Genomic DNA, 13,571 nt, shown 5'->3' on the forward strand with positions numbered 1-13,571 from the left:
CTTCTGATAAGTACCAGGAGGCTGTCTCCATGGCTTGGAGGCTGGTTTCTCATTCTGGGCAATTCAGAGAAGGGAACACCAAGTAAAATGTGGTCGGAGGTCATGCAGGGGAAGGGTGATGCGTGCCGAATGTAGACTAGAGACTGAACACAATGGCCGCTCAACACCTTTATTGCAAACCACAACACCTAATCAGAGAGAGAGAACAAAATGGAATACCCTGCCATAGTGGCAGTGTGGGGTGGGGGGAGATGGGACTGGGGAGGGTGGAAGGGATGCTGGGTTTACTGGTGGTGGAGAATGGGCACTGGTGAAGGGATGGGTTCTCGAACTTTGTATGGGGGAAACATGAGCACAAAAATTGTATAGATCTGTAACTGTACCCTCACAGTGATTCACTAATAAAAAAATAAAAAATAAAAAATAAATAAATAAAAGTACTTCTGTGCTCATTCACATCTATTGAACTTAAATAACAACAAATATTCCTTTATCTGCAAATACCTCCTGTTACTTTCTTATACTCTAGAAAATCAATTTCATTGAACAATATCTAACACTTCATAGTAAGAACATATTAAACTTTGCCTAACTATTCCTAATTGACCTGCATTTAGCTCCTTTCCCATATCTAGGATCCTTGCCACATGCAGAATTACTGCATAAAAAAGGAAATCCCAGATAAGCGATTAAACAATATAGCAAGAGAAAAACTGCAGATAAGCGACGTAATTGCGGAAAAGTCATTTAGTCTGCACTTCAAGCAGTGCTTCACATCTTCTCTCTACTTTACAAGTTTTTTTTTTTTTTAATTGATTTCTGGGCACCTGCTGTGCTCAGGGGTCACTCCTGGCGTGGCTAGAGGCAATTTCACATTGTGCCAGAATCTAACCTGGGTCTGCCGGATTCAAGGATGCAAGGGAAACACTTTAGCCACTATACTCTCTGTCTAGGCCCCATCTTTCCCCTTTTAAAGAGCAGGGTCGGGAGTCCTTAAGTGCAGGGGAAGAAGAGTCGAACTCCACGGAACTGGAGGGACTACAGCGGGGAGGGCGCTGGCCTTGCACCAACCGGGTTCGATCCTGGGGCATACCCCATAGGGTTTCTCCAGCACTTGAGCATCGCCCAAAAACAAAATAAAAGAGTAACATCAAAATAAGTAACTCCTCGGGGGTTGGAGCGATAGCACAGCGGGTAGGGCGTTTGCCTTGCACGCTGCCAACCGGATTCGATTCCCAGCATCCCATATGGTGCCCTGAGCACCGCCAGGAGTAATTCCTGAGTGCAGAGCCAGGAGTAACCCCTGAGCATCGCCAGGTGTGACCCAAAAAGCAAACAAACAAAAACAAAATAAGTAACACCTCTCGGCGGATCGTTTCCTCCAGAACAGCACCGGCAGGAGCTCCAGACAAGGAAGTGTATCTAGTTAGCAGCATCCAGACAGCGACCCCCGGGGGGGACCACGCCTTCTATGAACCTCCCCCCCTCCCCTCAACACCAGGCATCAATTCCACCCTTATTTATTTAACAATTAATTTTATCTAGAGTGAGACAGCAATCCCCCACCCCCACCCCCCGCTCAATTATTGAAAAAAAAAGTTCCGGAGCCAGAAGAGCAAAAATTGATGGTGTAGGTATATAGCAGGAGAAGGGAGAGCGAATGACAACTGCAAGGTCCTCAGAGGGACAGGGAAGCAAGACCTGGGTGGGGGTGGGGGGGTGGGGAGGTGATGGGAGGGCACCTGGGAGCACTGGTCCTGGGGAATGTACACTGGTGGGAGGATGAGGGTGTCAGAATACTGCATGACGGAAATCCACTCACGAGCAGCTTTGTAAGGGCCTATCTCACAGTGATTCAATTAAAAAAAAGTTTAAAAAAAAAAAGACCCCTGGGACCATCCTCTCTGGGTCCGCCTCCGCCACACTGGAGGACTCGCTTTCCCAGCGGCCCCCGCGGCAGGCGGAGGGGCAGGGGGCGGGGCCCAGGAGCGGGGACCGCCCCCGCGAGCGGGAGGAGGGGCGGGGCCGCGGGGCCGGAAGTCACGTGCGGCGGCAGCGCCCGGGCTGGGGCTGCGGGCGTCGGCGGGGCCGGGGGGCTGCGGCTGCGGGGTGGGCGCCATGGCGGTGGAGACGCTGTCCCCGGACTGGGAGTTCGACCGCGTGGACGACGGCTCCCAGAGTAAGGGGGTGCCGCGGGGAGGGGGGCTGCCAGCGGCGCGCGCGCGGGGCCGCGACCCCGGTGAGGAGGGGGCGTGTGTGTGTCTGTGTACCGGGGGATGCGCTCGCGGGAGCGGCTGGCCCGCGCCGGGGGGCGTCGGGGGCGCGGCGGAGGCCCCTGCGTGCGGCCCGGGGCCCCCGCGCCGCCCCTCGGCCTCCCTGCAGGGCTGGCGACGCGCCTCCGTCCCGGTTCCTGTTTCTGTTTCCCGTGTCCCCTCCCCAACTTTGTAGAAGTCCCAGGCGGTTCCCCCCATCGAAGTCATCTCCCACCCCGGGGGATGCAACTCCTTGCGCGGTTGCAAAGAAACAGGTGAACAGCAGTCTCCTGCAGACCTGTTTCCTTTTTTTCCCTGTTACTTCCCCTTCTCTCTTCCTCTTTAAAATGGTATTTAAAATTATTAAATTTTTTTATAAGGTTGTACACAATATTTGATTACATTTAATATTCAGACACCAATCCCAGCACCATGGCAGCTTCCCACCACCAGATTTAGGATGTTTCCATTCTGAACCCCAATCCCTGTCCCAAAGCAGAACCGAAGTAATATGAAAAAATAAAAGGTATTTTTTTTACCCCTCCCTTCCCTCCCTCCTTCAGTGATGTCCGGTAGTTTTTTCCATTGCAGTTTAGGAGGGTGTCAGAAATGAGAGCAAGCCTGCTGCAGATCTCCCTTCGGAAAATCGAATTGCCTCCTAAAAAAATAAAAAACAAAAAGAAACTTAGAGAAAAAAAATATTTTGGCGGAAAACAAAACAAAACAACTTGAGAGTAGTAGAAGGTGGCGTGATAATGCTTGGTCTTGCTGGATGGTCATCTGTATCCGTGACGTAAGAGGTCCTGGCTGGGATGTGGATTATTTTTGATGTGGTTTCTTTTCCCCAGAGACGAATGTAATTTTTCAAAAGTGCATGTGAATTTGGCTTAACGTTGCTAACAAAGTATGATGGGCACAAAGTTTGTTGAATGGTTTGTAGGTTTCCACAAAATATTCCATGGGGTATTTGATTTTAGTAAAACATCTTGATGATGGCCATGGCAAGAAAACCCCAAAAACTTAGGGGTTTTTTTTTTTTTGTGGCGAGAATTTTATGTTTATTGCTAACAAAGTCAGCTGCCCCTTAAGTATGTTTTATGGACAAAAGTTCTATTCTGGGGGCTGGAGCGATAGCACAGCGGGTAGGGTGTTTGCCTTGCATGCGGTCGACCCGGGTTCGATTCCCAGCATCCCAATATGGTGCCCTGAGCACCGCCAGAAGTGATTCCTGAGTGCAGAGCCAGGAGTAACCCCTGTGCATCACCAGGTGTGACCCAAAAAGCAAAAAAAAAAAAAAAAAGTTCTATTGTGGTACCTTAACATATATGGCAAGAACATGTTACTCTGTGTGAAAATGTTTCAGCTTAGAGTGATTTGATTTACTCATCAGACTTTTCTATGTACCTGTCATTTATTAAGAGCTTAAAGATAAAGCTCTGAAGTGTGGTTTGTTGGAAGAGATAAAGCTTTTGGGAGTTTTACTCCTGGAGAATGATCATAAAGTTTTATTTCAGATCTTACTTTACTCTTCTAACAAAGCCAGATAAAATTCTCTGCGTTGCTGGGTGTTTAACCTCAGGCTTGCAAGGCAAGGTGCAAGGCAGAGGTTCTTGTTGAATATCCCCAGGGTCCCTCTTACCCTTTTAAAATCAGTTTTGCAAGTATTCATTTTCTTTTCTTTTTTTTTTTTTTTTTTTTTGCTTTTTGGGTCACACCCAGCGATGCACAGGGTTACTACTGGCTCATGCACTCAGGAATTGGCGGTGCTCGGGGATCATATGGGATGCTGGGAATCGAACCCGGGTTGGCTGTGTGCAAGGCAAACGCCCTACCCGCTGTGCTATCGCTCCAGCCCCAAGTATTCATTTTCTTAATAGCAAGGAATTTTGGTAGCACTGTTGGTTTTCTCTTGTCTGCTACTTTGTGAATTCCCAAAAAAGACTGAGTAATCTATTTGGAAGTTTTTCCAACATTGCGCTTAAGAACTCATTTGTTAATCGTTTACTGAGTAAGAAGTAGACATGTTCTTGGGATTATGGATTCTAATGCAGTTGTAGATTTAGATGTAGGAGTGCAAGTTTAGATGTAGGAAGAGAAGATTTCTCATCTCCTCTTTGTGTCTGGTTTTAATCAGTTTTGGGACTGTGAATCATATCTAGACTAATTGTTTTTTAAAATTGCCTAGTTTCCTCCTAAATTGAGACACGAACTTTAATGAACTGATTCACCTAAATTGGAGCATTACTTGCAAGATAAGGGGTATGGGGAACTAACTAGGACTTTGCATTAATGAATCAGAACACATCTTAGTGTAGAATTGCCTCATTGCTAACTTAGGAGAGAACAATTTTATCTTTCGTAGGAAAGTTTGAATTCAGTTTTTTTTTACGTCAGTAAAAGAAATGAAAATAGAGTTGAATTTGCTTCCTTTGAGAATAAATAATTTTTTTGGGGGGGAGCGGCATACCAGTGGTACTTGGGATTACTCCCAGCTCTTTGCGCAGGGATCACTCCTGGTGGGCTCTGGTGACATATGGGGTCCTTCGTTGTCTGCTTGCAAGGCAAACACCTTTCCTGCTGTACCGTTGCTCTGACCTCAGAATTCTTATGTATAAGATGAAAGATTTTCGTTTCATTAATTTTGATTAAAAAGCATAACTTTGTCCAGCTTATTCTAGTGACCCCGGGAGGTGGGGAAGTCTGTTAATGTAAATTTTATAAATAACAGCATAATCGTCTATGCTGGGTATTTTTTTACCAGCTTTTCTGACTCTGTTATAATTTAAAACAAGTTAGCAGCAAGTTTTGGGAACTACTTGAATAAAATTATGAAGAAACAGGCCTAAGATGATCTAAAAACACTTAAGTGTATATACACGTACACACTTGTATGTTGTAAGTGTAACACGTACACACACATATTTTATATAGTTTTTTTTTTTTCAGGAACGGGGGGGTTTGGGCCATACCTGGCAGTGCTGTAGTTCACTCCTGACCCCTTGCTCAAGGGACTATGTGCGGTGTTGGGGATTGAACCTGGTGAGCCAGCTGCAAGGCAAGCAGGCGTAGAATCACCATACTGCCTCGGAAGCCCTTCAGGGTGGTTTTAGAAAGCTCTTCACTATGTATAGCAGTAAGAGTACCCTTTTGAACACTTCGTTTCAAAGAGATTTTTGTATGTGAAAAAAAATGTTTATGATAAAGCAGAATCTGAACATAATGCAAGTTATCCAGGGCATTAGGCAGATGGGTTAGAAATCCTAGATTATGGATAAATGTATCAATTTCTTTATATTTTTTAAAGTTTGGCCTTAAGATGATCTCTCAGTATAATAGCTACGAACTGTTTTAAAGATTGCTGTATTTGGAGGGTGTTGAATTGTTTAATTTTGAAACTTTATTTTTAAGAAGTCTAGACAGTCCAAAGTACTACAATGTTGTTTTTGCTTTCCTGTGATTTTTAAGGGTTATTTAAAGCAGAATGTCCTCTTATACATAATTTGTGCCTCTCACATGCTGTTTTACATTTAAAATTAGAAATCCATGCAGAGGTCCAGCTCAAGAATTACGGGAAATTTCTTGAGGAGTACACGTCGCAGTTGAGCAGAATTGAGGATGCACTGGATGATTCCATTGGAGATGTCTGGGATTTCAATCTCGATCCTATAGCATTAAAGGTTTGAGTTTATTTTTAAATCTTTGTGTCCATTACTACTGAGAGAGAATATAGAGCCCGGCAAGACACTGAGATTATCCCACCCGCACGGAAAATACCTGGCAAGCTCCCTGTGGCATATTCGATATGCCAGATACAGTAACAATAACAGGTCTCATTCCCCTGACCCTGAAAAAAGCCTCTAATTGTTGGGAAAAATGAGTAAGGAGAGGCTGCTAAAATCTCAGGGCTGGGACGAATGGAGATGTTACTGGCGCCCGCTTGAGTAAATTGATGAACCGTGGGATGACAGTGATACGCTGACAGTATACATTATTAGGAGATCCATATCTGGAAAGCAGTTACTTTTTAATTTTGTTTGATTATGTCGTTTCGGTCATATATTTACAATAATGTTAACATTCATGTTTTTGGTGCATAGTTAGCACACTACCACCACCACCACCAGTGTGCAATACCTTTCACTTGCACCATGCTTACTTTGGTCTACCTCTTCTTTCCTCTCATTTGGTATCCTACTTTGTAATGCAGGCCCAAAGGGTTAGTTATTTTTGCGCCACAGTTGGAGATGATCAGGGTTACTCCTGGCTCTGCGCACTCAGGAATTATTCCTGATGGTGCTTGGGGGGACCATGTGAGATTCTGGGTATCAAATCCAGCTCAGCGCACGTGTGCAACGCCTGCTGTACTGTAGATCCAGCTCTGTGGCCCCAAGGTTTTTTAATTAATTAATTAATTAATTTTTTCATGATACTGTCTTTTCCTTTGTTTTTATCTCTGTATATGCCACAAGTAAGTGAGATCATTGGTATTTGTTCTTTCCCCTTTGGCTCATATTGTTTAACGTGATGCCCTCCATTTTTATCCAAATTGGCAGCAAATTGCAAAATTCCATTTTTTTTTTCCTTTTTGGGTTACAACCTGGAGATGATTAGGGGATACTCTCGCCTCTGCACTCAGAATCATTCCTAGTGGTGCTCTGGGATCCCATAATGGGAAGCCTGGAAATTGAACCTGGGTCAGCTGTGTGCAAGACAAATGCCCTACCTGCTGGGCTCTAGCTCCCTCCATCGTTTTTTTATTTTTAGGTGGAATCGTATTCCATTATGTATATGTAACCACAGCTTCTTTATTCATGTATCATTAGACATTTGGGTTGTTCCCACGTCTTGACTATTGTACTAAGCCTTAGTACAATGTAGGTGTGCATGTATCATTTCAAACTAATGAAAACATAGTTGTTTTAAAATAGCATTTGAGGGGCTGGAGTAATAGCACAGCGGGTAGGGCGTTTGCCTTGCACGCGGCCGACCTGGGTTCGATTCCCAGCATCCCATATGGTCCCCTGAGCACCACCAGGGGTAATTCCTGAGTGCAGAGCCAGGAGTAACCCCTGTGCATCTCCAGGTGTGATCCAAAAAGCAAAAAAATAAAATAATATAAAATAGCATTTGAAAAAGTATTTGGAATTGGGAGAATTAAACTTACAGAAGAATTGTTCATTTCTTTTTCTCTAAGCCATGCAGATGTTTTTATTTTTTTAAAGAATGACACAGGCTGGGCCAAAGCAGTAGTACATCTGAAGCTGCTTGCCTTGTATGCAGACCTTAGTTTGATCCCTAACCTCTCATATGGTCTCCCGAGACCCACCAGCAGTGATCCTTAAGTGCAGAGACAGGAAGTAAGTCCTGAGCACTGCTGGGTGTGACCCCAAAATAACAACAGCAAAAAGAAAGATATAAGATACAAACCTATGGGTTAGCATTTTTAGAAAATCTCAAGAACATGAATACCAAGTTTTGTTTGTTTTTGTTGGTGCCATTTTATATACAGTGAAGATGCATAAAATTTAATATAAATACACTGAACATACCATTCCTTAAATTTTGCCAAACACATGTACCCATGTGTAACTTATATCCCAATCAAGATGTAAATATTTTCATTTTTTTTTTTCCCTTTTTGGGTCACACCTGGCGATGCACAGGGATTACTCCCGACTTTGCACTCAGGAATTACTCCTGGGGGGACCATATGGGATGCTGGGAATTGAACCTGGGTCAGTCACATGCAAGGCAAACGCCCTACCCACTGTGCTATCGCTCCAGCCCCAAGGATCTTAATTTTTAATGTTTAATTCACTTCTGCTCTGTTCCAATTTGAAGATGTTTCCTTCCTTCCTTCCTTCCTTCCTTCCTTCCTTCCTTCCTTCCTTCCTTCCTTCCTTCCTTCCTTCCTTCCTCTCTTTCTCTCTTCTTTTTTTCTATTGGAAGTGTAGTCTTTTACCACAAATTATTGGTTTTTATTGTATAACAAATTCTGTCCTTTCTTGGTTTTTAATATACTCTGAGAATTGTATGACCATTGCCATGCAATTTTAGTATATTTTAGAACATTTTAACTACCCTGAAAAAAAATATCCCATGTTCATATATACCACTTCTCATACCACTTCTCATCTGATATGGTGCATGTCCTAAGTAGAGGTTCTTACACAATTGGAATTGGAATATAGCTAGTCCCTGTTCGTATCTTTAAGATGTCAGTTTTACCTACTGAAAAGAAATATCCTCTTTTATTTCTATAGCTTTTGCCTTATGAACAGTCTTCCCTTTTGGAACTTATAAAGACAGAAAACAAGGTAAAGATTTTTAAACGTAAACATTTATTTTTTTAGATGTCTTAATTATCTACTATAATTTAATTCTTTGCTTTTATATTTTCACCCATGAATCTAGGTCTTAAACAAGGTCATCACTGTTTATGCTGCACTTTGTTGTGAAATCAAGAAATTAAAATATGAGGTAATTAAGATTTTTAGAAATGAGTTAAAAGTAAGATTGTGTTGCATAAATATTGAGTGTTCAATGAATTGTTTATTTAAAGTAATCTGCCATTCAGATTACTTAATTGTACTAAATGCATTGCTGACAATTCAAGGAGGAACTTGAGGAATTGATGAAGAAATTGAGGCAGGCTCAAAGAAAACTTGACTTCCCAAGATCTTACTGCTAGTAACAGTTTGACTCTGGGTCTGCATAACTTCAAAATTGTTCATTATCTTCTGGACATATTGATTTTTTTTTTTTAATTTTTTGTTGGTCTCTTAAGAGATAGCTCAGAGGGCTGGAACCTATACTTTGCATGTGTGGGGCCCTGAATTTGACTCCTCACAGTTCTTGGCCTCCCCTGAGCACTGTAGCTGTAGTCCTGGGAGCCCCCAGCGCTGGTGGGTCCAAGCATTGTGCCACCAGCGCTGCAGTGCTGAGCTGAGTTGAATCAGGGGGATCCCCCTTGGACTCTGGCCCCTGAGCACTCTCGTTAGGTTTTCCTGCCTCCCCACCTAGATTTCAAAAAAAAAAAAATCTTTCTTATGCATTTAGTTTTATTCTCTTACCCATATTTTAAAAACTGCTAAGGGTCAGTAAACTTCATTTCTTCTGCTTTCCTTGATACCGGATGGAGGATCTCTCTCTCCTATGAATTAATTAGGAGGATGTGAGCCAGTCAGTGGTCAGATAAGACCAAGGAAAGCTAAAGGAATAAAGCTATCACTATGAATATCAGTAGTGTGATATTAAACTTTATATAAAATTTATGAAGTATAAAATTAAATTTTATTAAATATAAAATCAGTAAATTTTCTTTGCGGGGGACACAGGTTTACTCGTGGTCCTGTACTCAGGGATCACTCATAGTGGGTTTGGGGGACCATTTGGGGGGCCAGGGACAGAACCTTGGTCCGCTGTGTGCAAGGAAAGTGCCCTTCCGTTTATACCCTCGCTCTGGCCCCTCTAAAGATAAGTTTAATTTACCAGCAGTTTTTAAGCATTTTTGACTGGAACGATAGCACAGTGGGTAGGGCACTTGCCTTTCACGCGGCCGACCTGGGTTCGATTCCTCTGTCCCTCTCAGAGAGTATCCCACCCTCACGAGAGAGCCTGGCAAGCTACCCATGGCCTATTCGATATGCCAAAAACAGTAACAACAAGTCTCACAATGGAGGCGTTACTGGTGCCCACTTGAGCAAATCAGTGAACAGCGGGACAATGCTACAGTTTGTTAATTCACATTTAAGTGAATTCACATTTAAGTGAATTTGTGACAAGATCTTAGAACATTGTAGAGTGGCAACCTGTTTGATCATTTTAATTTATTTTTCTTAAACAGGCAGAAACAAAATTTTATAATGGCCTCTTGTTTTATGGAGAAGGAGGTAAGTTTTTAAATTGCACATTTAAAAAACACATGATGCCTGTTTTTGAGATTGACATGAACATGAAGCTAACAAGATTTTAGGACTACCATATTATATAATGTATTGGTATGAGAAAATATGCATTCATTTTTTTTTCTTGGCTTGGGGAAAAAAATCTAAGTGATGAAATATCATATGCTGTAAAGGGACAGGTTCTTCTTTGACCTACTGCCTTCTTTTCGGAAAAAAGTCCCACTGCACCCCTCCTATAAGTCTAACTTTTTTTTTGAGAGAGAGAGAGGGGTGCCTGGCTTTTGGGGTGCATCTGACAGTGCTCAGAGCTTACTCCTAGCTCTGCATTCGGGGACTATTACTCCAGGTTTCCTGACAGGGCTTTCGGGAACCATGTGTGGTGCTGGGGACTAAGTGTGGGCTTGCTGTGTGCAAGGCACGTACCCAGCTGTTGTACTATCTTTCCAGCCCCTAGAAATCGACCCTCTTTAAGAAAACAAGCACTGTCTTCCAATGGCACCTGATATTTTGCCCTACAGCCATCCACATTACTCCAGTATGCCCTGGCCCACCCTTGCCACCCACTTGGGGCAATACTGCTAAAGTCAGCAACACTTAAAAAAAAAGTCACAAAGTACTAGAGCTAGATGAATATTTTCTTTTCTTTTCTTTTTTTTTTTTTTTTTTTTTTTGCTTTTTGGGTCACACCCGGCGATGCACAGGGGTTACTCCTGGCTCTGCACTCAGGAATTACTCCTGGTGGTGCTCAGAGGACCATATGGGATGCTGGGATTTGAACCCGGGTCGGCCGCGTCCAAGGCAAACGCCCTACCCGCTGTGCTATCACTCCAGCCCCTAGATGAATATTTCCTTCGAAATTCATTAATAATAAAATGGATGGTTACTTTTTAATTGTGATTAATGATAAAATCTCATTTCCCTTTACCCTGTAAAAATTTTGTAGTTAATATGCAAATGAGAAGATGCCCTAGTGAATAGAAATCACTTTTTATATTTTTTGGTGTTCAGTGAGTTTAAATTACTGCATTGAAGTATGACTCTTTGTGTTGCCTTTAAAGCTACCGATTCCAGCATGGTAGAAGGTGACTGCCAAATTCAGATGGGTAGATTTATTTCATTCTTACAGGTAACTTTTTAAAAAGTTTCTTTTTGAGGTTTTTCTTTGAAAAGTTTGAATAATGTTTACGTAACTCAGAAAGGAAGCTTGAGATGTTAAATATGTATATTGTTAGGTGTGACAGCATTGAAATAGTTATTTCCTGAAAGATTTTCATAGTACATTTAGGAAAATAAGGTATCAAAATAAGTTTGTGTAGTTTAATTTATGGATAAATTGTCATTACTTCTTTAAAGTAATTTAGGTTTTGTACCAGATGGGAAAAGGTGCTCTGTCAGGAGCACTTTTTAGCATCGGTGATTAAGTGCTAGATGAGCAGTGGTGCAGTTGTCCAGAACAGCAGCAGTTGGTGCTTCTAAGCAGATGTTTCCAGCTCAGACACGCTTTTCATCGTTGCAAAGTTTCAATTATTTTAGGTCTTTTGGTTTAAGTTCATCCAAAAAATTTTCTAAGTTTGTTTTCCCCCTTCATTATGAAAGTTGTGTATATACAAGGCAGGCATTGGAGATAGGAAAAAACACACAGAATCCTTCCTGCTTTCTGATTATTGGGTCAAGATTTGATGCGCTTTTTGAAGCGTACTTAACCTTCTCTATCTCGACTGCTTGTTCTCCCTACTTGACTTACTCAAAAGCATTTCATTGATATTACTCTTTACTGTGGTTTGTGTCAGTCAGGGTCTGGTATGGAAATAAACCGTGTTTCCTGGTGGGATTGGGGAGGGAACTGGTTCCAAGAGAACTGGAGCACTGGGCGGGAGAGTGTGTAGCTCTCAGTGGGAGGGCGCGTGCCTTGCCTTCGTGGGACCCTCGGCTCAGTCTCCAACACTAGCCTCACCCCGCAAAAAGACCAGAACATTGGAGGGCTGGGGAAAAACCCCAAAACAATGGAGTTGAGCCCGGGAAGCAGATACCCAGTCTCTCTCCAGGGCAAAGGGAGGGTGGAGTTGCTGGGGTCTGGGCGCGAGGCCAGGGAGCCCCCTGCAGCCAGAGCCCCCTCCTTGCAGGAAGCAGCGCTGCTGTTGGGGCCCCGAGAGGGCGGTGCGGGGTGGCCTCTGCTGGACTCTGCCCGGCCGGAAGAGGCCGAGGTCCTCCCGCCTGCACTGTCTTGATTCAGAACTGCGCGAGTCAGAAAGGACGGCCCGTGCCTGCCTTCTGGTCTCCCGTTACAGGCTGCCGCGAGCAGTGCAGCGAGCAGAGTGCCAGTGCATATGTTAATTTGGCCCTTGGTTTGGTCAGGATTCGCGGTTCTTCTTGGATACTATACGCAAGTTCAGAATTGTTAACTGCTTGTGATGATTGGATCTTACTATTTTGGTGACCCTCTCTTTGTTGTGTTTGGGCCACACCTACCAAGTGCTCCGTGGCTGTTCCTGCTCTGTATTTGGGGGTTAGGCCCGGTGGCTCTCGGGGGACCACCTGGTCCTGGGAATTGAACCCGGCCCCCCGCCTGTGCAGCATGCACCCAGCATGCCCAGCCGTCTCCCCAGCCCCAGTGAGCACTCCGCCCTCCTGAGCCGCGGTGATAATCATGTGTGTCGAGGGAGGGAAGTAGGTCGCTTGGAGGGCCGGAGCACGTACCTTGTGTCTGGAGGTCCCAGCCGGATCCCTGGCACTGCGTGCCCCCACCCCAGCACCTTTGGGTCCAGGTGGCACAGCACTGACAGCGCTGAACCCTGAGCCTCAGCCAGGCCCAGTGTTGCCAGGGCTTCGTGAGCACTGTGTGGGTGCCCCCCACGGTCTAGAAAAAGTTCATATTACTCATGTAAATAGGTTTCACCTACTAATTGGTTGTGATAACGCCAGTAATGTCTTTTTTGTCTCATGTTCATATCATTACCTTAGTTTCTGTTTAAGTTCACATTTTCTTGATTCATCTTTTTCTTCATTCTCTTAGTCATTGAGTGTCATGGTGTTTTGTGTTTGTTAAGGCGATATATGTAGATTTTGTTTTTTAAACAAATCTGTTATTTTGGCTTAGTTCTGATCCTGTTTTACATAGTTTATATATTTGACTATTTCCATACATGCACATATATAGAAGCATAATAATGTTATTGCCTTGTTACATTCATTCTTTTTGTCCTGCATTGTATGTTCATTGCTTTTACTTAAAATTCAGAAATTGAATAAAGAACAACGTTACAGTTGAAGTAAAGCTGAAATGCATTATTTTTCAAAAGTTTAAAATTGGCGCTGGGGAGATAGCGTAGTGGGTGGGGCACTTACGTTGTATGTGGCCGACCTGGGTTTGATTCCTGGCACCCCATGTGGTCCCCTGAGCCCTGCCAGCAGT

General features: G+C 43.6%; 1 protein-coding gene across 2 annotated transcripts in view; it reads left to right on the forward strand.

Moving 5' to 3' along the window:
• Positions 1–2,064: 2,064 nt before the first annotated feature.
• Positions 2,065–13,571, forward strand: part of WASHC4 (WASH complex subunit 4) — a 51,066-nt gene continuing 39,559 nt past the window's right edge. For both annotated transcript variants that reach the window (XM_055118360.1, XM_055118361.1), the window contains exons 1-6: positions 2,065–2,179; positions 5,790–5,929; positions 8,516–8,569; positions 8,667–8,732; positions 10,099–10,144; positions 11,218–11,285. In XM_055118360.1, the coding sequence (XP_054974335.1) occupies positions 2,119–2,179; positions 5,790–5,929; positions 8,516–8,569; positions 8,667–8,732; positions 10,099–10,144; positions 11,218–11,285 (435 nt within the window). In that variant the 5' untranslated portion in view covers positions 2,065–2,118. The remainder of the gene's footprint in view (positions 2,180–5,789; positions 5,930–8,515; positions 8,570–8,666; positions 8,733–10,098; positions 10,145–11,217; positions 11,286–13,571) is intronic.

Source organism: Sorex araneus, chromosome 10 (assembly GCF_027595985.1).
Source record: "Sorex araneus isolate mSorAra2 chromosome 10, mSorAra2.pri, whole genome shotgun sequence".
NCBI lineage: Eukaryota > Metazoa > Chordata > Mammalia > Eulipotyphla > Soricidae > Sorex > Sorex araneus.